The sequence below is a fragment of the Marmota monax genome, unplaced genomic scaffold (assembly GCF_021218885.2).
Source record: "Marmota monax isolate L192 unplaced genomic scaffold, Marmota_monax_Labrador192_F-V1.1 WCK01_AAM20220418_F8-fsc00080, whole genome shotgun sequence".
Classification (NCBI taxonomy): domain Eukaryota; kingdom Metazoa; phylum Chordata; class Mammalia; order Rodentia; family Sciuridae; genus Marmota; species Marmota monax.
Genome location: NW_026694750.1, coordinates 3,853,059 through 3,878,699, shown reverse-complemented (window position 1 = coordinate 3,878,699; position 25,641 = coordinate 3,853,059). Strand labels below are relative to the sequence as shown.

The following is a 25,641-nucleotide window of genomic DNA, read 5'->3' as shown; positions in this document are numbered from 1 at the left end:
TGTTCTAGAGAATGTGTCTTTTGTTTAGCACAATTGAAATTTCATGTTTGTACAACAACTTAACCTGTCAGACTTGTTAAAAACTTCTGTAACTAATTATATATGCTCCTTTCACTAAAATGTGCTGCCAGTTATTTATATTCTGAACATCCCATTTTGCCAGTGAACAGGGGGAGTACCTAAAAGCTAGGGATCTGTATTTTTCAGGTGCAGCTCAGTGGCTGAAGGGAAGTGACATTGCTGGGAAATTCAGGTTTGCCTGTGAAGATGTCAGATAGTCCAGCTTTGCTGCCAGAAGATAAGCCAAAACACCGTAGTTATGTAATTTCCTTACCTAAGCTGAAGTTCAATGGCAGCCAGCCAAGTAAACTCAAGCATTTTCTCACCTGTTTTCCAAGCCATCTCTATTGTGTCTTGATCATTTCTGCCACTCTCCCCCACATGGAACAAGTGATAACCTACTGATTGGTGCACAAGTTAGCTGTACACTGTGCACAATGGAGATTGCAGAGTCTGTGTGATAAATAGGCTTCCACATGTGTAAGTTAGAAAGCAACATTCCATCCACACATGCCAGGGACACAAGCCAAGGGCCCTGCTTTCAAAGTGTCCACTTTCTGGTGTCGAGTGTGTGTGTGGGGGGGTGACACAGAGGACATAACCATACATTTCTTTGCTAAGCACTGTGAGAACAGAGTGCAAGACATAGCAGGATAATTGCCCATCATGGAAAGAACATCAGCTTGGAATTCAGCTGTCTCCGGCTCTGCCCTGTACTTACAAGCTGAGTGACCTTGAGTGTGTAACAGATTTTCTGAGCCTCAACTTTTTCCTCTGTGAAATGAGGAGGAAAATCTTAGTTATTTTGAATATCAGAAATAATACACAGAGTGAATGTTTACACAGATGCTCAGTGGCAGCTCAGCTGCTATTAATAATACTATTGAAGTGGTGTTTGAGCCACACTCTAAAGGATAAGAAGCTAACCAGGTGGACATGGGGAAAGGTTGGTAAGATCCAAAGGCATGGAAAATTCCCGGTGGGTTTGGAGAACAGGAATTCTGAAAAGAGAGAACCCTGAAAATGGATAGTAGCTAAAGAGCATGCCATACCACACCAGTTTTAAGTTTATTTTATAGGTCCAAAGGAAGGGATTTAATTTTTTAAACTAAATTATCTGATATAATGTCAGGCACCACCTCATACAGCATTACCCAATACAGCCATGAAAATGAACAGCCTCCAAGATTTAAAGTGAGTGTTCAAAACCTAGAGGAAGCAGGCGGTGCTGCTGGGTGCCGGTGCCTGGGAAGTCTGGCTTGTGGCCCATTTCTTGGCGTAGACACTTCTTACTCAAAACAGATGCCCAAACACTTGGGATTCTCCACATTTACAGCAGTAAGCTCCACCTTTCTAAACTTAGAACATACTGTGGGTGTCTGATTTCCTGAAATTTTTCTGTCTTTTAAAACTTTGATGGTACTAAGGAATTTTGAACATGTAAGGGAATGTTAATTTGGCACATTTTAAAATGCATCCCTTCAAGAGTCAGAAATACCTGTGAATGCCCAGTGAACCACTTGTTGACTCTTAGGCCAGTGGGTGGTTGGGCACTGTCTCTTCACCTTCCTCTTGATCTTTGTAATGCTCAATGCCATCTGGGTTATAAACGTTTTCTTTATTTTTTCTTATGTCATTGAAAACCACAAGAACTGGGGTATAACTGTAGTTGGATATGCTGCTGTACTCTGTATCTGCCTTTGAGAGTCAGAAATTAAGCTGACAGTTTTCTTTTTCTGTAGTTTAGTGCATCCAAAAGATTTGTTTTTTTTTGGGGGGGGGGGTGTTTATTTATTTATTTATTTATTTTTTAATTAAATTGGCTTATTGTGTCTAGGTAACATGCTATTGCTTTTCATCCTCATTTTTCTATGTTTGAAATGTTACCAGAAGGCTAAGTATTGCAATGCTGTATTGGAATCAGAGACACTGTGACCCGGAGTGTCATGAAAATATATGAATTCATTCTGATGTAAGTGATTAAATGGAGAAGGACAAATCTCCTTTCAGGAGAACTCCGAATAGCATATGTAGATGTCCCCATTCATGACTCAAGCTTAGTTCCCCTCCCTGGCCCAATGGGTTACACTGAGTAACTTACCGTGGCTCCTGTGGTTGTCCACTGTGTCATTGTTGCCTAGTCTAGAAATGGTGCTTCCACAAAAAGGATGCAGAATGAATCATGAGCCAGTTGCCATCAAGCCAACAGAATTCTTTACTTTTTGCCTTGGGCATTGGTACGTGCATCTTGAAGGCAGTGGAGGAACAATTGTGTGGTGGTTGAAGGAATCCTTCCCATTCCCTGAAGCCAAGCAGGTAAATACAGAAATGCAGGGGCAAAGATCAGTCAGATAAGTAAAGGAAAAACACAAAGACATAAGGTACAGCAGGAATGGTAGCATAGAGCAGAGTGGTTGCAGGGGCTGCTGCTGCTGGCCATGTCCACGTTTTAAGAACCACTGCCCCAAGACCCCAGCCTGTTTCCTGAGTGAAAGCAATGACTCCTCTCTCCTGAGCCCAAGTACTTGTTCAAGCCTGATCCAAGAACCAGCTGATCCGACAGAAGCATAGAGTCGTACCCAACAAGGAATGGATCACACCCACAGAGCTCTCGCCAGGCGGCTCCTCCTGTTGCCCTCTCGCCAGAGCACCTAGTGTAAACATAGCACTTGCATTTCTGTTTTCTTGGGCAAGATACTCAAGGTGATTGGTGTCCATCTCTGGACAACTTGTCTGTCATCTGCACACATTCGGTAGGATGTCACATGTGCCACTAGGAGGAGACCCGTACAGCTCTTCCCTGAGGTCTGGTGTGGAGGCAAACAGTGTTTTCTGTGGCAGAGGGGTGACTCATTCTTATTTCCTACCACGGAAATACGAACAGGACTCTCAGGACTGTTGGGTGGAAGGTAGAGATCGGACCACTGACCTCCTTGGCTGGATCCTCTGGAGTCTCTTGGGGCCTTTGATTACGTGACTTCTGGTTCTCATGGTGGAAGAGTCAGTGGCCTCTCTCAAAATTGGCTTTGTTTGTGGCATCATGGGTGAGAATTGGAGCCAAATTAATCAGTCCCCTTATATCTATACATCATTTCCTCTGCCCCACATAGGAGTTTAAATATGTAGATTCATCCAGGTTGCAGGAATTATTTGTTAGCAACTGAGGGCAGGGATTTTCACTAGTGGATGCTCCCCAGTGCCTTGCACATAGGTATTCAATAAATATTTGTGCTTAAGTAAATCTTGAAAAAGTGCTTTTTTTTTTTTTTTTTTACTCTATTGTATAATCAGACTTTTTAGAAATTTTGCTTCTAAGTCATCATTTCTTCAGCCCAAATCACACCCTGCGTGCTTCAGAGTACATACCCTTTTCTTTCCATCGAACTGAGGAGCCCAGAGGAGGGAGGTGTGTCAGAGTCTCTGGTTCTCAGTCAGCACAGAGAAGAGGCCTGCACTCTCAGGGGTGTTGGCTCAGTCACTTCCCTCTGAGATCAGTGTCTTATTGTAATTATCACTCCGTTCTGCTTTTGGAATTGAGGCTCAGAGATGCTGTTATGCTGATGACAGTTTTGTTGAGAGGCACATAATTGCTTTTGAGCATCAAGTGCTGCTCAAAGGCGCTTACTGTGTGAGGTGCTGCCTGCATAGCATTAGGGGGTGCAGCTGGGAAGGAAGGCCAGTGAACTTTGTGGCAGTCCTGGAGCTATTTTTGTGACTACTGGAGTGTCTTCACCTGGTGATGCGGTGCCGGCCTGGCTGGGTAACGTTGGGGGCTTATTTCTTCAGTGTCTGCCCAGTGGGAGAATGGAGGGACCACTCACAGTGCACTGCAGCTCTGCCCAAACAAAGCCGCCTGCATGGGGGAGGCAGCTGGAGAGAGCCTTCCACCCTGGGCCTGCCATGGCCGCTCTGCTTCACTGTGCTCTGAAATGAGCAGTAGGCACCAGGAACTGTGGAGTAGCTACAAGATCTCAGGCTTGCAGGAGACGCAGCCGGTTGGTGGCTGTTGAGACGCAGAGTTAGTCCAGGCTGTTTCGGCCTGACAGAGGTTTCTCGGTCTCCTCTGAATGGAGGTCTGACGTCACTCTGAATAAGCTAGAGAGTTCACCTGGGCTGCATGAAGGGGACCGTCACACTGCTTTGAATTGAGCTCTAGCTGAGGAGTGAGTTTTCAGTGTTCAGCTGGCTTTCGGCGAAGAAGGCTTCTCCTGTGAGGTTTTCAGATTCCTGGTGTTTTCCACTAGTGGCCATGTAGGGGCACCCCCTCCTCCACAAAAAGTCTTAACTGGGCTTCTCCAGAAAGCTTCACCATGACTGATTTTAGGACTGTCAGCAAGAGTCTCTACAAAAGAGTTCAATGTAGATAAATTCCCTATTTTCATATTGCCCAGTTTTACTTGGCCATTGGCCGGGAAGAAATCACCATTCCAGGTGCTGGACAGCCCCTCACTAGGCTTTCACAAATGTATCTAGTATAGTAATTTGTAGAAATGTGTAAATAAGCCTCTGGCCTTGAGCAGGGGCTTCACAGAGATGACTATATTTCTAAGATAAGAGAAGTTACCAACTGAGCTCCCTGGTAACAGCTGGCAGAGGGAGGAAAGAAAGGGGAGAAGCCGCTCTCCCCTTCTCAGGTATTGTCCTTGAAGGGTTAACTTGCCCAGAACAGTGAAAGAAAAAGCTGCTTTTATGTGAACTTCTGCAGACTCTGAACTTCTGAGCCCCTCCCCTTACATGCTGGGTATAAAATTCTGAAACTACCTGAACCCATGAACTTGGGGTTCAGGGGATTGATTGATTACAGCAGAAGCTGTGCCCTCTGAACCTGGCTGCAGCCAAATAAAACTGTTTCCTGCTGTCTTCGGTGCCTGGCCTTGTCTGTCCCTACAACAGTCGCAGGGTGAAAATGGCCACAGGCAGATGATCACAGGAAAAATTTATTCCAAGTTGTTAACATGCTGTTTGCCTGTATTTAACATTGTGTGTGAAATTGGAACAAAGATGTTATTTTGACTTTAAAAGAGGATTTTGCTTTCAGTATTGTTCCTGGAGAAATAAGGATTCTTGAAAACAGTACCTTGTTTGTGTGGCTTGTGATATAAAATTGATTTGCTGTTAAGTCAGTGCTGGGAATTGCCTGCAGAAAGGGTATTTCCTATGTGTTTACCTAGCTGAGCCTCCTGGAAAGAGAGTACCTTTGTCCCCTAGGTGGGACAACGTGCCTGTGCCCCTTCCCTCTTAAAAACTCTTCATTCCTGTTGTCATGTGAAGGTTATACTGGGTCCTAGAGGCACACAGATGAGCTACCCTCTCAGGCCTCACTTACCTCAGTTGATGGTTTAGAGTCTGAGCCCCTGCTGGCAAAGCAAGGGAGGGCTGCAAGAGGCTCCTGCAGGGGGTGGCCCTGCCCTTCCTTCTCATTCACATGCAGTGGTCACTTTGCCCTCTGGTCTTGGTGTCTGTGGCCTGGATGGTGAGGAAACTGACCCAGGTGGCTCCTTCCTTCACTCAGAGGGCAGGTCTTGAAAGTAGCTGTGCCAGTAGCAGTTTGAGAAGCTGTCATCACAGCTCTTCAGTTGCTAAAGATGATGGTGGCTAGCCCGCTGAACCTGGGAGGTGGCGTGCTCTGAGCACGTGTGCCTCGTAACCCACGCAGTTCTCGAGCAGTTCTCTGCTGGCCCTTTCCAGAGCGGAGGAAGCTGAGGCACCAGAAGTTTTGTTTGAGTTGTGCAGTTATCATAAGGCAGAGCCAGGGTTCTGGGCAGCTGTGCCCTGTTTAGTTCGTGCCCACTTCTCCAACCCTGTGCTCTCCCTGTCATTGTGGTCAGCCACCAGACACCCTGGTCCTCTAGTGACGTACCTCAGGGCCTTTGCATTTGTCCCACTTCCGGTCCACTCCAGTGTTACTTTCCTGACTGACTGAAGTTCTGCCCCCACCTGTTGCTCTTTATCGCATCTTCCTGCTTCCCCCAGTCTGCCTATCAGAGCAGGAGGTGGCCGCCTCGGTCTGTTCACTGACAAGGTGGATGTGTGCTTGTGTGTGCATGAACACATGGGCGAAGATGTGTGAAGGTGCAGGTGTGTGTGTTCTGGTCTTGGCTCATGGCATGGAACCTCAGCTCATCTCTTGAGTTGTAGTCCTATCTCCAACAGTGACGGCTTCGTTTTTCTCAAGTGGAGGTGAAGTACTTGTGTGTGTTTGACAGAAATACGTGTTAAAAGAAACATGTAAGAATCTTAGGTAGTGAATCTCTCGAATGTAGCGTAAAAGCTATAGCCTGGCTCGGGAAACGTTTTTTTTTTTTAGTTTGTTGTAAAAACTCATTGCTTGGACAAGGCAGATAGTACTGTTTTCTGGTACGATAGCTCCTCCTCTCCTGCACCACCACTTCTCCACTAGTGCTCGTTAAATGATAGTCACTTGGCGTGTTCACCCCAGGGCAGGCTCCCAGATCTCTTCAAGGTAGTTGTTGAGAATTTGACAGAGATGGAGTGACAGGAAACCAAAAGCAGGATCTTTGACATAAAGGGATTTTTTGTGCTTTTGGCTGAGAACTTCAGCCTGCCATAGATGTCAGTCTTCGGTTGGGGTCATCTCTGTACTGGGGACCTGGCCTGAACAGTGATCCCTGATTGGAAGAGTTACTGATGGCCTTTTGGATGCCAGTCCTGCAAGCTGGCACAGACCATGGGTCAAGTGCTTTTCTTCCAGAACACAACCTCACTCCTCCTCCTGTCCTGTCCTAGATAACCAGTTCAGGATGTCCATCCTGGAGCGACTGGAGCAGATGGAAAGGAGGATGGCGGAGATGACGGGCTCCCAGCAGCACAAACAGGCCAGCGGAGGAGGCAGCAGCGGAGGTGGCAACGGGAGTGGGACTGCAGGGAGTCCAGCTCAGGTAGGAACCTGTGCTGTCCGTCTCCCACTCGGTTAGTGTCTTGTTGACATGGGAGCCAATCCCGGGCCCCTCCCCTGCACAGATGGCATTCTGGTACTGAACTCCTGAGTGTTATGAAGGTAGCCTTAGAGCTGAGAGGCTTCTCACTTGCTTCCTCCCTAATCTTCAGATTGTTTTTACTGGTCTCAGAATTCACTGCTGGCCTCTGGCAGCAGGATTAAGGGCATCAGTTCAGAAGGAGGCTGGTTGGTGACTCTGATCTGCTTGGGCTCAGAATCAGTCTCTGTCTTAAAGATGAGCCTAAAAGATAATTCAGTAATTCATAAGCCTCAAGAAGACCATATGGAAAGGGCCCAGGACATTCTCTGGAATCATCATTCAGCGTGCAGTAACATTGTACGTGAGAGTGTCTTTCACGTCGTCTTTTCTGCAGTTGCATGGGGAATGTACCAAGTGCAGGGAGATTACCAAATATTGGTTTGGTTCTCTTGGTCTTGAAGCTTTGTATATGAGTCACTTAGGAACTTCAGTTCTGGGACGTCTCCTAGGCAGAAACTTTCCCAAGAGACCTCATGACGAAGTTAAAAGCCCTGGTAGTGTTTCTTCCCTTCACTATTCAGTTGCTGCCTGAAGACCTCAAATAACCCCCCTTCTTGCTCTTCAAGATGAATGAGGATTTCTTTTGCAGAATTCTCACTTTTAAGTGAATATTTTCCACTCCTTATGAATATCAAGTATTTGTGATATTTTTAATAACAGATGAAAGAAAAGCATAGTATTCCATACCCAAAACTCTTCTCTTAAATTTTCTTCTAATTTCTCCTCTGTCTTCACAAAAAGTGGAAAGAAGAGTCTTGGCACATTGTAAACTCTTGTGAAGGCCAAGATAGCTCCTTTTTCCCTGAATTACTAAGTGTTATAAAGAAAGCGATTGTTGTTTAAGGTACTTCATGGCTGAAATGAGAATTTCCCATAGAACCTTTTCCTTTCACCCACACAGGATGCATAAAGGGGATGGCATATCGTATTTTAGAGCCCATGCATTCAGCTGCTGGCCTGTAACCTGACCTCATGTTAACTGCCGTTGAATACTGTCATCAGCTTGCATTGGTATCAATGATATTTTTGCCGTCTATGATAGAGACAGAGCTGTTTTTGTTTAATTTAAGAAAATCCTTGCTCTTCCTTCATTGGCTGGTGATTCGGCATTTTGGGTGTGAGAGAGTGGTGTATGCAGAGCCGCTCTGCCTGGCCTTCTTCAGCATGGTCAAGTGACAGTGTTGGGATTGCCCAGGGTACTCCTTCGGGACGTCTTCACAGCTCTGACGAGGATGACGTTGCATGCAGCATTTGCCTTTTTATTTTTGGAGGCATTTTTTTGCACATTTAAAAATAAAGAGCAATGTTGAACAACAGTATCTCTATACTAATTGGATTCTATGGAGTTCATTGCCAGAAAAAAAATACTTTAAAAATAACACGAGAGTTGCAAATGAGGCTGAAAGTGCCATTTATTTGGGAGAGTGTTAAACATAAAACCACTGCCACAGGGACTCAGATGAGCTGTTGAGGTTACTGACGTTGGTTTTGTTTTTCTTCCTTTACAACTGATTCCTGGGAAGAAGGCCACGTGGTTCACTTCAGTGCATTTCTCCTCCTTGTGTGCCTTTATTGTTTCTAACAACACTTAAACTCCAGGACCTCTCAAGCTTTTCCACAATGCTCTTTTATTTTATTTTTCTTATTAGTTGCTCAAAACATTACAATGATCTTGATATATCATACATTTGATTCAAGTGGGGTATGAATTTTTTTTCCATGTTACAGATTGCAGTATCACATTGGTTTTACAGCCACATTTATACATACAGCCATATTAGTGTCTATTGTATTCTGCTACCCTTCCTATTCCCCCTCCCCTCCCTTCCCCTCCCATCACCTCTCTCTGCCCACTCTATGACACTTTTCTCTCTCTCTCTCTCTTTTTTTCTTCCTCACACCATCTTATATGTAATTTTGCATAACAATGGGGGTCTGCTTCCATCTTCAGTGCGATTCCCCTTCTCTCTCCCATTCTCATGCATCTCTCATCCCTATTTAATGGTCATCTTCTTCTCATGCTCTTCCTCCCTGCCTTGTTTTGAGTCGCCCCCCCTTATATCAAAGAAGACATTCGGCACTTGCTCCTTAGGGATTGGCTAGCTTCACTCAGCGTAATCTGCTCTGATGCCATCCATTTCCCTGCAAATGCCATGATTTTGTTATTTTTTAGTGCTGAGTAATATTCCACTGTGTATAAATTCCACATTTTTTTTTATCCATTCATCTATTGAAGGGCATCTGGGTTGGTTCCACAGTCTAGCTATTGTGAATTGTGCTGCTATGAACATTGATGTAGCTGTGTCCCAGGATGCTCTTTTAAAAAGTAGAAATTGTTATCAGATATTTTTAAGTGTTTATTTAGGGGAAAACACCCACATCTAGGTAACTTGACTTTCAGAAGAAGTCAGGGAGGAACTATAGGGAAGCTAGAGCCTTTTTCTTTTTTTCTTTTTTTTTTTTCAGCAGCATACATTTTCCCCAAGATGGTCAGCATGGAGTTCAGAGTTGGAGTCCTGGCTGTGGTAGATGCTGGTTTTACCAGTGATGGAACTTAACCTAGTGCTCTGACTTTGGAGGCATGCTGCCCGTTCTGTTCTCTATCCCATCCTGTTCTATTTGTCTGTTTTCCGTTTCTAGTTACTAATCACAAAGCATTTGCTTCTCCTGTGTCAAAATTTGGATATGGTAAAGTGGCTGTGGTCCTCCATTTGTAATGTGTACTTGTCTATGACAGTGTACTTCTGGGACGGGGACCTTGGGGAGCTGCTTCGAGAGTCGTGTGGTTGTTGTGTGTGAGAAGATGATGAGCCGGGCCTGCTGGGCCAAGTCCAAGCATCTGATCCATTCCAAGACTTTCCGTGGAATGACCCTCTTGCACCTGGCTGCTGCCCAAGGCTACGCCACCCTGATCCAGACCCTCATCAAGTGGCGGTAAGGTTGGGGTGCAAATGACAAGTCATCTTCACCTACCAGCACACAGCTGCTAGAGGGATTCCACCAATGGGGAGACAGCAGTGCCACTCAGCTTTCTAGGCTGGGAGCAAAAGGCTTTCTTGGAGGACAGTTTCCAAGACACGTTATGAATTGTGCCCAAGAATTCCCGGGTGAGGTACTAACTAAATGCTGTATTTTACATTTCCTGTGGGCTCCTAGCCAGATGGAGAATCCACGCTACCTCGGAAATCCCACTCTATTTTTTCACATTAGGGAGATTAGATGCCTAGTTTAGTTTCATCTTGTGGGGTTTCATAATACTCTAATATTCCTTTTAACGTGGATTAATCGTGTAATAACTTCTGGTGCCATCCCTTCCAGCACGAAGCATGCAGATAGCATTGATTTGGAACTGGAAGTCGACCCCTTGAATGTGGACCATTTCTCCTGTACTCCTCTGGTAAGGAATAGGTTTATTTATCCCCCTAACCATTTTCTCAGACCGGTGTAGGGACTCTTTTGGGATCTGAGAACAACGCGTAAAAGATGAGTTGTTATGTTACAGTTTTCTTAGGGTGAATTTAACTGTTTACTGAACTGTGAGTGCCCAGTGTCATTCCTTGGTGATACAGAGCATTTATCCGAGGTCTTTGTGATGGTAACATTGAATGGCCCTACCAAGGTTGCCAGCAGGGACCAGTTTGTGGGTTGGCAGCCATAGCAAGAATACAGTAGAGCTTCAAACTCTTACTGAGAATGCTTTCTCTGCCCTTCTGTCTTAGATGTGGGCATGTGCCCTAGGGCACTTGGAAGCTGCTGTCGTGCTGTACAAGTGGGACCGTCGGGCCATCTCCATTCCAGACTCTCTGGGAAGACTGCCTTTGGGTATTGCTAGATCAAGAGGTCACGTGAAACTAGCAGAGTGTCTGGAGCACCTGCAGAGGGACGAGCAGGCGCAGCTGGGACAGACCCCCAGGATCCATTGTCCTCCAAGTGAAGAGCCAAGTACAGATAGCTGGATGGCCCAGTGGCACAGTGAGGCCATGAGCTCTCCAGAAATATCCAAAGGAGTCACTGTTATTGCAAGTACCAACCCAGGTAAAGCTTTAGAGTTTTTGTGTCTCAGAGTTTGACAGCTCTTCCATTTGCTTTCATGCCACTGCCCTCAGAAAAGTTTATAGGATATTCACATATTTTAAGGGTTATTTTTTTAATGTTTTTGGTATTCCTTTAAAAATGCTTAGTGACCCCCCCCCCATATGGAAAATAACAGAAATTCTGTGTTCATGCAAAAGTACACCTTTTTGAAGGAGAACTATCTGAGTACTGTGTGTGCTGCTGGGGAATATTTAAGCCTTAGGGATGTGTCTTGAGCTCCAGCTTTGCACTTTGTCTCTCAGGCATAGAGAAAGTGTTAATTCTTGAGGATTCCTACTTTTATCGCCTGTCCTGACTGTCCTTTCTACTGTACTTTTCAGAGCTGAGAAGACCTCGGTCTGAACCCTCTAATTACTACAGCAGTGAGAGCCACAAAGATTATCCGGCTCCCAAAAAGCATAAATTGAACCCTGAGTACTTCCAGGCAAGGCAGGAGAAGCTGCTTTCCACTGCACTGAGTCTGGAACAGCCAAATATCAGGAAGCAGAGCCCTAGTTCTAAGCAGTCTGTCCCCGAGACAATCAGCCCCAGTGAAGGAGTGAGGGACTACAGCCGGGAACTCTCCCCTCCCACTCCAGAGACTGCAGCATTCCAAGCCTCTGGATCTCAGCCTGTAGTAAAGTGGAGTTCCAAAGATCTTTACATTGGTGTGTCTACAGTACAGGTGACTGGAAATCCGAAGGGGACCAGTGTAGGAAAGGACACGGCACCTTCACAGGTGCGTCCACGGGAACCAATGAGTGTCCTGATGATGGCTAACAGAGAGGTGGTGAATACAGAGATGGGGTCCTACCGTGATAGTGCAGAAAACGAGGAATGCTCACAGCCCATGGATGACATTCAGGTGAGCTCTGCTCAGGTAAGCTGCAGAGGCCACAACCTAGAGTCACTGTGGTCTTTAGGTTCATTTCCAAGGGTTATATAATTTTCTCCCTGGTGGAGGGGTAGAAGTCTGGTCCTAGCTGGGTGTGGTGGCACAGGCCTGTAATCCCAGCAGTGCTCCAGAGGCTGAGGCAGGAGGGTCACAAGTTCAAGGGCAGCCTCAACAAATTAGTGAGGCCCTAAGAAATTTAGCAAGACTCTGTCTCAAATGAAAAATTAAAAAAGGGCCGGGGATGTGGCTCAGTGGTTAAGCACCCCTGGGTTCAATCTCTGGTACCAAAAAAAAAAAAGAAGAAGAAGAAGTCTGGCTTTATGCATGAGAACTTTGAAGTATCTTCTTTCCTTGGGCTTTTGTTTTCCTTCAGTGAAACCAGGCCCTGTGCAGAGGGCCTGAACATCAGGGCCCAGGTCTCAGCAAAGCCTTTCCTCTTGGCACCAGCTCCTCGGAATTCACTGTGACCCTACAGTGTGTTGCCTGCTTCCTCCTTGCATCCAGGATGATGGGCTTCACTGTTTTAAGGCCGTAAAAATAGCTAGCTGGGAAGCCTGCACATACAATTTCTATTATCAAAGTGACTTTGATCGACATAGCCATCATCTAGCTATTATAAAGGGCATATAGGGCATGAGGCACTCATGAAATGCAGTAAAACATCTCTAAAGCTGATAATGGACTACCCTTATAATGTGGAGAACACAGAATCCTCTTAAGGCATTAAACTCATTACAGATTAAAAGAATATGTACTGAAGTAAACTTGACAGTAGGCTATTAGCAAATTCCATTAACTAAAGTATGTAAGGGCAGGGTTGGGAAAGAATGTAGTTCAGTGGTAGAGCCCTTGCCCAGGTTGTGCAAGACCCTGGGTTCAATGCCTGGTACTACTAAATAAATAAACAAAATTACAGAGGAGGTTGAAAGGAAACAGGAGCACATATGATAGAATTCCTCTCTTTCCAACTTCCCATTGATCCAACCCAAAACAAATACAAAAGGAGAAAACAGCCTGCTAGGAATTCAGCAGGGAACCCGTGCCTGTGGAAGTGGTGGAGCCGGAGGGCCATGTAGAAGCTCCTCTGTCCTGGCCAGCATACCTAGCAGAGGTCTGAGTGCTGAGCCGTTCCCAATGACTGTCCTCTGCCAGTCAGCACAGGAGGAGAAGCAGGCCTGCTTACCCGACTCCTGATCTTCGTGGACAGAAGGCCCACTACTAATCTCTAACCCTGCAGTCTTGGGGAAGCTGCCAAATTAAATAATGTTTTAGACAAAGAGCTGGCAAACTGCTTCTGTAAGGGCCAGATAATGAATAATTGTGGGCTTCGTGGACCATAGCAACTTTGTCATAACTATTTAATCTGCTGTATCGCAGGAGCACCCATATAAAGTAGTAAATGAGTGTGTATGGCCACATTCCAGGAAAACTTTATTTACACAGGTAGCTGGCTGGATTCAGCCTGGTATAGTTTGCCAAATCCTGTTTTAGACAGTTCCTGTCGGAAGCTATTCCAGATGTCAATACTACGCTATCCAGAGCTGTGTTTATAGATATAAATGTAGCAGTTTGAAAATTGGTGGCTCGGAGGAGGGAGACTGAGTCGAGCATGCAGTGCCATCCAGCAGAGCTTTCTGCCCTGTGAAATGTGCCGTAGGCGCCACACTCTGGCAGCCCCTGGCCATGGGAGGCACTGAGCCCTTGAAGTAAGGCGGTGAAATTCAGTAGCTGGACTTCTCATTCTGCTTAAGTTTAATTCAAGTTGAAATAGCTGTTGGATGGCACAGCTTTCTAGCGGCTAGCTTTCACGGAAACAGAGTTGATGCAGAAAATAGAAAATAACCTTTAAAAAACTTCTTCAGATTTTCACCAAGTCTTGAGAGAATACTGTTGTGCTAAATGAAGAGCACACATCTGTGAAGAAATCAGCAATCTAAAGAAGTATATTGCCAAATGCAAAAATAACAATTAAAAATAATAAAACAATTTCAGAAACAGCACGACAAGAGTTCTGGAGGGATGATCAATCAAATCAGTGGCATCAGTATGTCCGTACTTGTTGATTGTGTGGTTGCATGTAGAGGGCATTTCTAGGAAGGGATTCTTTTCGTGGGAGAGGAATAATTTTTAAACAATTTAGAACTAATTCCAAGTTATTTTAACAGACCTAGGGAGGTGGGGAAATAAAGACAAAGTTCATTAAGGCAGCCCAATATTCAGGGAGTGCTGTAGACTTCCTCCCACTGGTGACACGGATAGATAAGCATAGACTGACATATGCTTGTTAAAAATGTCAAGCTAATAGGGACTGTGAAAAATAGGCTACTGAACATCTAAGTTATTAAAGAGAAAAAGAATGGCTCATTTAGGGAAAGTTTAAGGATGGTAACACAGGAAAAACCAGCAATAAGAAATAATAAACAGGAAAGAATATTGTGAGAATGTTTCAAATGTGATTCATCCACACTTGGGTAAATGATGATTCCATTAAAAGGCAGATTCTTGCTTTTGGTTAAAAAGAAAAGCATATGCTGCTTGTAAGAGACCAACTAAAATGAAAAGAAGCAGAAAGAATGGAAATGAAGTGAATGTGATTCATCTCACAGATGAATGAGTATAAAAAGAAAAGGGAGCAGCTGGGGAGGGAGCTGAGTGGTAGAGCGCGTGCTTAGCATATGTGAGGCCCTGGGCTCCATCCCCAGCATGAAGAGGGAAAAAAAGATAAAGGTACAATGCAAGGCAAGTAGTGTACTTATGTACAACTTTTCCAGAGTATCCTGACCGTTATGAACCATTGTGTTCTTAGCAACATAACCTCTAAGTACCACAGCAAGAACTAGTACATACGGGGCTGGGGCTGGGGCTGGGGCTGAGCAGCAGCACACTTGCCTGGCATGTGTGAGGCACTGGGTCTGATTCTCAGCACCACATATAAATAAATAAAAGTTTATCAACAACTAAAAAATATATTTAAAAACATTTTTTAAAAAATAACTAGTAAATACAAAAAAAGTGGAACTGTGGTCATGGTGTGTGACCCTGATGCACCCCCTCATAGCTTGTCAGATCATGTGGGTGTGAAAAGGATATGAAACCTTTGAATAGCACAATTAGGAAGCTCGGTTATTTTATACATATGATAGAATTTTATAGATGTGTAATTGATACACATAGTAAATATTTAATTTTTTTTCAAATATTGAAGAAATTTTATTAAAATTTCTCATATTCTGGGACACAAAGAGAATTTGAATAAAAACTCAAAGCTGGGCTGGGGCTGTGGCTCAGTGGTAGAGTGCTCACCTAGCATATGGGAGGTACTGGGTTCAATCCTCAGCACCACATACAAATAAATCAATAAATAAAGGTATTTAAAAAATACCTCAAAGCTGCGCGTTTAAAGACTAACTTCTCTGACCGCAATGCAAGAAATTTACAGTGCCGTTATTTAGCTCTAGTTGCTAAGAGTGTTATTTGTTTTAAAGTTGTTTAAATTTCATTGCCTTTTGGAGCCATCACAGTAAAAAAATCAGCTAGTTGGTGTCTCAGAGTCTTTGCTCACTGTCATATTAAGGTGCTATACCGCGGTACATAAGCACCATGTGGAGAGGGATGTGGGGTGAATGTACTAATAACCTTCAGGCTTCAGAAATTGCCTTTTACTATTGATAAAAATTTGAGTATGTGGGCTGGGCTTGTAGCTCAGTGGCAGAGCACTTGCCTAGCATGTGTGAGGCGCTGTGTTAGATCCTTGGCACTGCATAAAAAAATAAATGAATAAATTTAAAAAATAAATAAATAAAACTGTCACAGTGACTCATGCCTGTCTCCCAGCTACTTGGAGGCAAGAGATCAGTGGCTTGAGGCCATGAGTTCAAGGTCAGCCTGGGCAACCTTGGAAGGCCCATTCTCATCCAAAACAAAACAAGAAAACAGAAATAAGAGTCTGAGCACTTTCACAGACAAGGAGTAGAGGCAGGACTTCCTGTTATTTGAGTCACAAACCAAGAGGGCCAATCTAGAAGAAGAAAAATGGGAATTTTTTTTTCCTTTTTATGTCTATTACACAAAGTAATTCTTGTTCTTTGAGAAAATTTGGAAAATCATTTAAAGTCAGCATCTCTAACAGCTCTGGAAAGGAGGGCTGTGCAGCCGTCCCTGTACTCCCTTCCTGCAGCACTTCCTCAGCTCCCCTCTGCAGTTAGTGTCTGCTCTACTTGACCCTGAGCAACCACTGATCTGGCTGCATCTCCAGAATTTGGCTTCTTCTAGAAGTTTCTCCTGGATAGAATCGTTCAATATGTAGTCCTCTGTGCCTGGTTCTTGCCACTAAGCGCCATGTCCTTGAGGTGCACTGGTGTTGCAAGACAAGCATTTTGTCCCTGTGTAGAGCTCCTTCCAGAACATTTTCAGGTGATTTAATACCCTGAACTGCTGTATTCCAATCACCACTTTTGAGAGAGATGTCAGGAAATTTTTAAAAAGGAGGCTATAGTTCTGATCCTGATTAAAAAAAAAAACTTCATCTAGATGAGCTTTGAGGATTCTTTAGTATGTCTATTAAAATTAATATGTTTTGGGTACAAGTACTAGCAACCTAACTACATTGGTTTAATTTTAAAAAAGCCTTTTTTCGCATGACCAAAGGTCCAGCCTGGCATGCATGAGGCCCTGGGTTAGATTCCCAACATTGAAAAAAAAAAAAAAGATCTGGAAGCCCAGTTGCTCAGTGTTGTTGGTCTTGAGGGACCCACAGGTTTTTTGTCTTTCATTTTCCCACATACCTGTTCCTATGACTGTAGTGTTTCTCACAACTAAAACACTCAGGGTCCCTCCAGGTGAACTGGGCTGCACACACGAAATAATCACACAAGAGACAGAGATACCTTTTCCTTTGGATCCTGTGATGGCTCCTCTGACCTTAGGGGTCCACAGAAGGAGAGAGCGAGCCTTGCTGAACCCTTTTATTGGGGAGAAGCCATTCAGATGAAGCAAGGGGTCAGGTTTCTGGAGGTTGAGTATAGCTTGTCTACTCTCAGCAGGTTGACTGACAGCTAGGAAGGCCATGCCCAAAGGCAGAGCAAGAGAAGGGGACACACAAAGGGAGTTTCCTTGGAACATTCTATCCCAATCAGGGTAAAGGAGTAGGATTATAAAAGAATAGGTGAGTGTAGCTCAACCTCAGGGGTATGCCTACTCAGAAGACTGGCCTTGCTATCTGAGTGGGGGGAAAGACCAAGTCACAAGTCATGGCACTACCATATAAGACTATAATGGTCGTTCAGATCCCCGTGGTATATCAAGACTGGAAGGCGTGGTAACTCAATGTGTTCCCCACATATGACTTTCCTTTTCATGCCTGATGCTTTAATGGGTGTAGCCATGCAGGTTGGTTGTCTGTATTCAAGGCAGGAGGAAGGGAGGACAGGGCAGACATCTGCATGGTCTCACCACAGGAAGGTGAGAGATGAGACTATGTTGGCAGCTGGTCATCTAGGGTTTGGCACCTTGCTGTGCTCTACACAATCAGGCCTCCCTAGGCAAGGCAGGGGGGAGTTGAATGCTGCTTAGGCAACCACTAGTGTGACCACGTTAAGATGGGTGTGCTCACCTGCCCAGCCATGGTACCATTGATTGCTGACCCAGTTGAGAGTGGAGAATAGCCCTGAGCCAGACATTCTCCAAGATGTACCCAAAGGTTTTTGGCCAAACTGTGATTTGGAGATAACAGGTCTCAAGACCTCAGTGTATTGGAATAAAATTGTGGAATAAGCCTAAAATGCTATATAACTGCATTAAGGTGGATATCTGTCCTCCTGCCCTTTTTAGTCTGCTTTCCAAATAGGGGGTGGAGGGAGACCTGGATACTTTTCAAGGTTCCTTTCTAACCTGAGTGTTCTGTGCACTTCTAATTACAGGTGAACATGATGACCTTGGCAGAACACATCATTGAGGCCACTCCTGACCGGATCAAGCAGGAGAACTTTGTGCCTATGGAATCCTCAGCATTGGAAAGAACAGATCCTACCACCATTAGCAGTACGATGAGCTGGCTGGCCAGTTACCTGGCTGATGCTGATCGTCTGCCAAGTGCTGCCCAGATCAGGTCAGGAATGTTCTGGGGTCACTGCCCAGCATGAACTGGATTTTGCTGGAGGCAGGGAAGGCTAAGTGATAGGTTGAATGCTGTGGTGTAGCATGAGACTGTACCAGGCGGGAGAAGGGGTCAGGATGTGTTCCACTGCCACTCTCGAGGTCCGACTCTGTCCTCACTGCTTCCATTTATTCCTCCCCAGACCAGAGTATACTTGGTGGGGCTAGTATTCACCATAGTACTAAAGTCATTTTCAGGTGCTGAATGTGTCCGGCAACTCACCTGAGAGGAAGGGGGCCTATCTCGAGTGGCCCACAGTGGCTCCAGTGGAAGTCGTCTTGTCTCATTGATTCACAGCTGACCAATTATGCCAGTCACTCTTCAGCTGCCTCTCTTTTCCTCCTCTTGTTTCAGAAGTGCATATAATGAGCCTCTGACCCCTTCTTCTAATACCAGCTTGAGCCCTGAAGGCTCTCCCGTCAGTGAAATGGCTTTTGAGAAACCTACCCTTCCCTCAGCGGCAGACTGGTCAGAATTCCTGAGTGCGTCCACCAGTGAGAAGGTAGAGAATGAATTTGCTCAGCTCACCCTGTCTGATCATGAACAGAGAGAACTCTATGAAGCTGCCAGGCTCGTCCAGACAGCTTTCCGGAAATACAAGGTAAAATAGAAGGTTCTTGATGTTGTCTTGTTCTTAAGATCAGGGAGCAGGGATGAGACTCAGCTACTTATTCTGAGATACCTCCCAGTTCCTTTATCTCTGGGCTTATAGCATTTTTATAGAAAGTTATTAATTACATCACATTAGATTATTAATGATTTTCAGGAGCTTTAGTGAAATAGAACCAGTAGTGGACAGCTGTCACCAACTCCACTTATTGTTGATATTTTGTTTAATACAAAGCGAGTTGATACCTTCATTACAAAGAATTTATGACCTAAAGCAGGGATTTTTCATCCAGAGGCCTGGGGGCTGACTTGAGGCAGCCCATGAATTCCTAAAATTACATGGTGAGGCTTCTGTATATGTGGTTTTGGTGGTGAGAGGATCCACAGCCTTCTGCAGATTCTTAAAGGATCTTGGATGCTCCCACCCCCACAAAGGTGTTAAAAGCCATTAATCATTGAACTAAAAGTGGCCAGGCTTATCTTAGGAAGATTGTTGAGATCTGGTAAGAAAATAGTACAATATCTAATGTGTTGTGTACTTTAAACTGAATAACTTTTAGGCCTCCTAATGTCCAGATATCATGGTTTACTCTATAAATTTACTTTTGTTTATTTATATTTATAATCAATGATCAGTGTATTGTTTTGGTAAACTGGGAGTCTCCAGTCTGAAAGAGTTGCATTACATGATTGCATAGTTTTTAGAAAGTCTACAGTTCTTACCATTAGGCCATTAATGATTTCCCCCTCATATTACTTTAAGGGTCGACCCTTGCGGGAACAGCAGGAAGTGGCCGCTGCTGTCATTCAGCGTTGTTACAGAAAGTACAAACAGGTAAACCTCAGTCTGTGTCACAGAAGGAGGAGGCCCTCCCTGCAGCCCCTGCCTCTGAGGACCTGGTGTGCAGTTTGGATAGTGAGCACCACATAGAAGTGATTTGCATTGCCTTGATTAAAAACCAGAGGACCAGGAAACGAAACAAAGCCATCTGCAGTTCAGCTTGTGCCACAAAATAACTTGTGTGCAGAATCTGGGCCTTCAGTCGTTATCAGCTCCCTGAGATAAATACAAGGAATTACTTGTGTTTGAAGTGAGGACCGATGTTCCAGTAATTTCATAGACTGTAATAATTGAGGAACTCTGGAGAGTTTGACATGGCTCTTGGAGGAGGTCAGTGCTGGCCATTCCTTGGACATTGAATTATATAGGTCGTATAGTCTTCTGCCCTTTTCCATTCAGCTGCTGCTTATCCATTTTAAAATGAAGAATTGTAAAAATCTTTGAGAATCCTAAGAAGCTCGGAGCATCTCAGGCCAATTTCACCTTTAGTTGGCAAGTGCAGGAAGGACAGAGCAGGACCTTTCTATGCAGGGTTACCATTTCCAAACAGCCTGTGGGGTTGTGACTACTGCCAGATAAGAAAGGTGCCTGTTGTTCCTGGAGCACCTGTGTGTGCCGGGGCCTCAGGCCCACCATCTCATTCACCCTTGCAGTTACTCAAAGTTTCGTTTCCATCTTAGAATCTGAGGCTCAGATAAATTCAGTAAGTATTAGACTTTCTAATCCTCAAACTGCTTAGATTCTAGAACCTTTTATTAGGCTGTGCTTCAGGTAGGTTTTGCATTTTAATTTGAGGACTGATAAATGCAAAGGTGTGTGATGATCTCAGTGATTTGGGGTCACGCTCTCTTGTTCTCACAAGGGGCTTTGATTTCTGAGACAGGTTGCCATTAGCTCCTGTTTCTTTAGGACTAAACCCTAGCAACAGGGCGGGGAAGGACCATCTCCAGCTCAGAGCCAGCTGAGTTCACGATCCCAGAAAATGAAGGTTTATTGTGCAAACGCTGACACCACGTCCCTGTAGCTGTGCATCCCTGAAGGTCTGTGGCAGGAGCCACGCCTGGCATCTGCTGTGAGCACCCGCGGCACACTGATGGAGGCTTCTAGTCTGTGTTAATAGCAGGCGTTCACTCCAGATTATGAGTTGTTTTTTTAAAAAACAAATTCCTTCCCAAAGAAATGTTGTCAACAGTGAGGACAGTGGAAGGCAGGCCCTATTTGACAGATTTTGGAAGGTGGAAGGCATTAACGTAGCCAGGGTGCCTTTTTTTTTTCTTTTTTTCTTTTTGGTTGGGAGTTTTATTGGTTCTGATTTTAATTTCATTATATTCAGCAATCTAACATTAATCTTGTATTTTCTGTTTCTCCCCCAAGCTGACATGGATAGCCTTGAAGGTAATGATACACCCAAGTCCTCTCACAAACCATTCCACAAGAGTCACAAGCTTCACACCCATCATCAGCCACCAGAGGGGCCATTAGGATGGCACAGTCCTGCACAAACATAACCCCCTTGCAGGCCACCTAGCCATAGCACGCCTATCCTCTGGGACCTTGTGGTTATTCAGTTAGGATGGGTTTTGGCATTAATCATGACTGGACATTTTCTTGGCAAGTGTCAGTCCATCTGAGCCAACTACCATGAGCCCAGTGGCCACTGAGTAAATGTCCTCTTCCCACAGTGGGCTTCACAGGCCTAGTAGGGTCTGAGGGTGCCGTGTGTACAGGCCAAGGTGAGCTGACCGCAGGCTCAGAAGGTGCAGCATTCTTGTCTTAGACTTTTGGACCAGTGGAAGTAAATATAAAGATCAGATGAGACTGATGATTTTTGCAGAAGGGTCCTATTTCTCAAGAATTCCTTCCCTCATCCCACCTCATATATCCAGGGGCGTAGTTAGACATGTGCAGGGATTTTCTAAGGAATAGTTTTCATTAAAATGGTAAGTTGCCTTCTTGTAAGCAAAAGGCTTTGTGTGCCCTTTTGTCCCCTGACTCATTTTCTATTCCATTACAAATTTGGACAAAGTATTTTTAAACCATGGTTGAGCCCTGTACTTTAGTGCCTAGACAGTGTTAGCAGTGAACACACACACCCTGTGCCTTCATCCACCACTGATGTGGCCCTGCAGCAGGCTGGGTGGAGGGGTGCTGGCCTTGACTCAAGCAGTTCCCAACTCTGATGACCATCCAGGTGTCATTACTTCACCACCGTTGATCTGATGAGTGTTAATCTTTTACAGGGTAAAATGGCTTAAAGGTGTCAGCGTTTCATGATAAGCCTTGTATTTGGGACCTTGTAACTCCATCAGAAATTCATCATACAGACAGTAGTTAGAAATCAGTCAGATGCTGACTGCTAGGTGGACGTGCGTATAGTGGGAAGCATGAAAAGGGGTGAAAAAGGTTTCCAGAGCTGGCACTGTGGCACACACCTGTAGTGCCAGTGGCTCAGGAGGCTGAGGCAGGAGGATCACCAATTCAAAGCCAGCTTCAGCAACTTAGCAAGGCCCTAAGCATCAAAAAGGGCTGGGGATCTGGCTCAGTGGTTAAGCACCCCCTGGGTTCAATCCCTAGCACCAAAAAAAAAAAAAAGTTTCCAAATCAGATAATTAATACTAATCTTAAACACGCAAAATTTTATTTTCAGTATGCTCTTAGGCTTATAAATACTCTGCTTATTGCTATTAATCTTTTTCAAGAAGTGTAAAATATTGTAATATTTTAGGGAAAAAGCACATTGCAGAACAATAAATTATTTGCAAGCAACTCTCAAAGTAGTACTTTACATTTGGAAAGGCACGTGAAAAGAGTCTTCACCTGCCTTTTTCATGATTAAACACCATGCTGAGAATAGGATAAGAGAGGGAGGAAGGGGCCTCTGTCTTCCCTTCCCCAGAGCTCCGTTGTTACTGTCCTGCTCATTCTTGTTTCCCCTGCAGTATGCACTTTATAAAAAGATGACTCAGGCGGCCATCCTTATCCAGAGCAAATTCCGAAGTTACTACGAACAAAAAAAGTTTCAGCAGAGCCGGCGCGCTGCTGTGCTGATCCAGAAGTATTACCGGAGTTATAAGAAGTGTGGCAAGAGACGGCAAGCTCGCCGGACCGCAGTCATCGTTCAGCAGAAGCTCAGGTGGGCTGGAAAGGCTGCACGAAGCTGTGCAGGAAGGGGAACCCCCAAATGGTTCCAAAGAACTGCCCCATGCTAACACCAGGCTCAGCGTGGAGCAAGGTGTCCAAGGTTTCCTTCTTTTCAGAACCTGGGTGTGGAGACCTTGCAAGCAGTACTTGTGCTATGTCTCCTTCTGTCCATTGAGACCCTTCTCTCCACCCCAACCCTTAGCAGCCAATTTCAACTTTTATCAAAATTTGCAGGACCAAAGTTTGGGCTCCAAGAGACATCAACAGTCATCACTCTGTATAGTAGTCTAAACTGAAGAGTCACTGCACAGAAGACATTGGAAATGTAGATAGGATTGAGCTGTTAAAATAGCACCTCCGGCAGAGCAAATCATGTAAAGACAATAGGGAATAACTCCAAGTTCAGCAAGTCAGCCTCTGAACAGAGTCTCTAATGACAGAATGCCCTTTCCAATGAAATGGCTGTAAAGGAACTTGTAGGGATATCTTGTTTTCAGTCTTCTGTGCTCTGAAAGCTTAAGAGGACAAAGGGGGGCTTTTGCCCTCTTCCTTCCTCTTCTGGCCACGCCTAGACTGCACTGTGTGAGCAGCCTATGTGTATGCTGCTGGATTCACTACATGAACTATTTAGTGAAAAGTCCCTGGTCACCACTCACCAGTTTTAATTTTGTGCATATTAAGCTTTATGGAACTCTTCTTGTGACAATTTAATATTCTGACTTTTTCAGGAGCAGTTTGCTAACCAAAAAGCAGGACCAAGCTGCTCGAAAAATAATGAGGTTTCTACGTCGTTGTCGCCACAGGTACATTAAGTTATCCCGCGTTTTACTCATCAAGAATAATTAAACAGCCCTGACCTTCTTAACCATTCACTAACTTCTGCACAAAGCCAAACCCCAGCAAACACCAGGGTAAACATCCCAAATTATGATAAAGTAATAGAGCTTGTCAACTTGGCACCCATCGAACTCGGAAAGCCATGTATGTTAAACGGCAGGTTCGTACCAGGGTTTTCTGTTTGATTTGGGTATGAGTATAATTTATTCAGACTAGCTTTCAGTTTCTCTATTATTCTTATGTCACTTTGCATCATGGTCTCAACTCTGCATCCTTACAACATGTATCAAAACAGAAAATGAAACAAGTTTCTTATGAAGGAAAAAGAAAACCTTCCAGGTTTTCTGGTGTAGAATTTCTACCAAAGAGCTGGTGCCCTCTGCTGGAGGGAGGAAAGCTAATGGGCTCTAGGTTGTCAGTGGCAGATGGTTTGTGATGAAGAGCAGGAGGAAACCACTGGGGTGAAGCTGTGCAGGAAAAGGCAGACATCTGAGGTCCCAGCTGCATTTTTAGTTAGCAGGAAGTGCACTGAAAGCCTGTGCTGTCCCTGGGACTGTACCTCCTCAGGGAGCTCAGCTGGAGAAGCGGCTGTTCCCCAGAGTTGAGCCTTCTTTGTGAAGACTAGGTTCTCAATTAGGCTTCTGGGGGCTGATGAGCAGTGCTGTGTTTGCCCTGCTGAGAATAGTATTCCAGGCTGGGATCTGGGGGCTACCAGACATGCAGACGTCCAGTAGCCTTCCTTGTGGTTGGGTGGTTTCTTTGTACATCAGGAGCTGTGTAGCTGGTGGTTGCAGATTTAAAGCAGGCTCCGTGGTGCCTGAAGCCCAAGTATTCATGTTCAATTTGATTTTTAAGAGGTTCCACTGTAGTTTTTTCTTACTCTTGAGACCATCTGGTTGCTAATTTGCAAAAGTTTGCCTTAGAGACTTAATAGGGTCTAACTGGTTACTTGTACTTTCACCTAAATCAACAAAAGAATGCATATATGTGGCCGTAGAAAGAAATTGCACAGCAACTAGGTTAACAATAATAAAAACTTTCAGAAGAGCTTTATTGGGGCACATGGGGTTTTGTAGCTCCAGTGTGGTAGAAGCAGCTTGGGTCCTCACCCCATGGGCCTCGGCAGCTCATTTGCTCTCTGCCATGCTGCAGGTAGGGTCTTTTTAGCCTGGAGAGCTAACAAATGAGATACCAACATGAACACTCTGAGATAGGAACTTGTGTTAGGAAACACACATCAAACTATGGAGATGGCGATAACATAACAAAATCAGTTTGCAGGGATTGGGATTGTGGCTCAGTGGTAGAGTGCCTGCCTCACACTTGTGAGGCACTGGGTTCGATCCTCAGCACCACATAAAAATAAATAAATAAAGATATTGGGTCAATCTACAACTAAATAAATTTTTATAAAAATCAGTTGGCAGGGGCTGGAGTTTTGGCTCAGCGGGAAAGTATTCACCTAGCATGTGTGAGGCCCTGGGTTCAACCCTCAGCACCACATGAAAATTAAACAATTTTTTTTTTAAAAAGGTAAAAAAAAATCAGTTTTCAGGCCCTAATGAAGTGGTCTCTTTGTTATCCATTCATGCCTTTTACTTGGCATCAGAGGGCTATCCCAGATGGAAAGCTGATTATCTGCATTTGGTGAATATATCAAGGATTCCAGGCCCTTTTCCTTACACTCAAAAGTGTTTTCACAGCCTTCTGCCTGCAAAATGAAAAACCAGGAGACTCTGCCCAGTACAGAGAGCGGTAAACTGTGACCCCAGTGGGCAGAATCACACAGGCACCTTCTTTCAGGAGGCTGCAGTTCAGGGTTTCCAGGAGATTTTGTTTTTAAGAAATCACCTTAACATTGCTCTTGAGGCCACTCCAGACAAACCAGAATATTTGCAGGTTGAATTGTACACAGCTTTTCCCCTCTTCTTATTTTATTCTCAAACCTTGAATATGAGTATAGGGAATGTAATATGAACAAAATTATGTAAGTTATTTTCTTCTGACCTGTGTTTATAGTGGGTGAGTTGAG

The 25,641-nt window shown here is 44.6% G+C and overlaps 1 protein-coding gene across 23 annotated transcripts in view; it reads left to right on the top strand.

The window, feature by feature from the left end:
- The window catches only part of Camta1 (calmodulin binding transcription activator 1), a 767,538-nt gene that overhangs the window by 728,795 nt on the left and 13,102 nt on the right, over positions 1–25,641 (top strand). For 15 of the 23 annotated variants that reach the window (XM_058572711.1, XM_058572707.1, XM_058572718.1 and 12 more), the window contains 11 exons: positions 6,808–6,959; positions 9,796–9,992; positions 10,377–10,455; positions 10,778–11,093; positions 11,474–11,997; positions 17,946–18,133; positions 18,536–18,782; positions 19,554–19,625; positions 21,006–21,026; positions 22,571–22,764; positions 23,501–23,575. In XM_058572711.1, coding sequence (XP_058428694.1) covers positions 6,808–6,959; positions 9,796–9,992; positions 10,377–10,455; positions 10,778–11,093; positions 11,474–11,997; positions 17,946–18,133; positions 18,536–18,782; positions 19,554–19,625; positions 21,006–21,026; positions 22,571–22,764; positions 23,501–23,575 — 2,065 coding nt within the window. The remainder of the gene's footprint in view (positions 1–6,807; positions 6,960–9,795; positions 9,993–10,376; positions 10,456–10,777; positions 11,094–11,473; positions 11,998–17,945; positions 18,134–18,535; positions 18,783–19,553; positions 19,626–21,005; positions 21,027–22,570; positions 22,765–23,500; positions 23,576–25,641) is intronic. The other 8 variants (XM_058572716.1, XM_058572717.1, XM_046424826.2 and 5 more) reach the window with 4 other exon arrangements.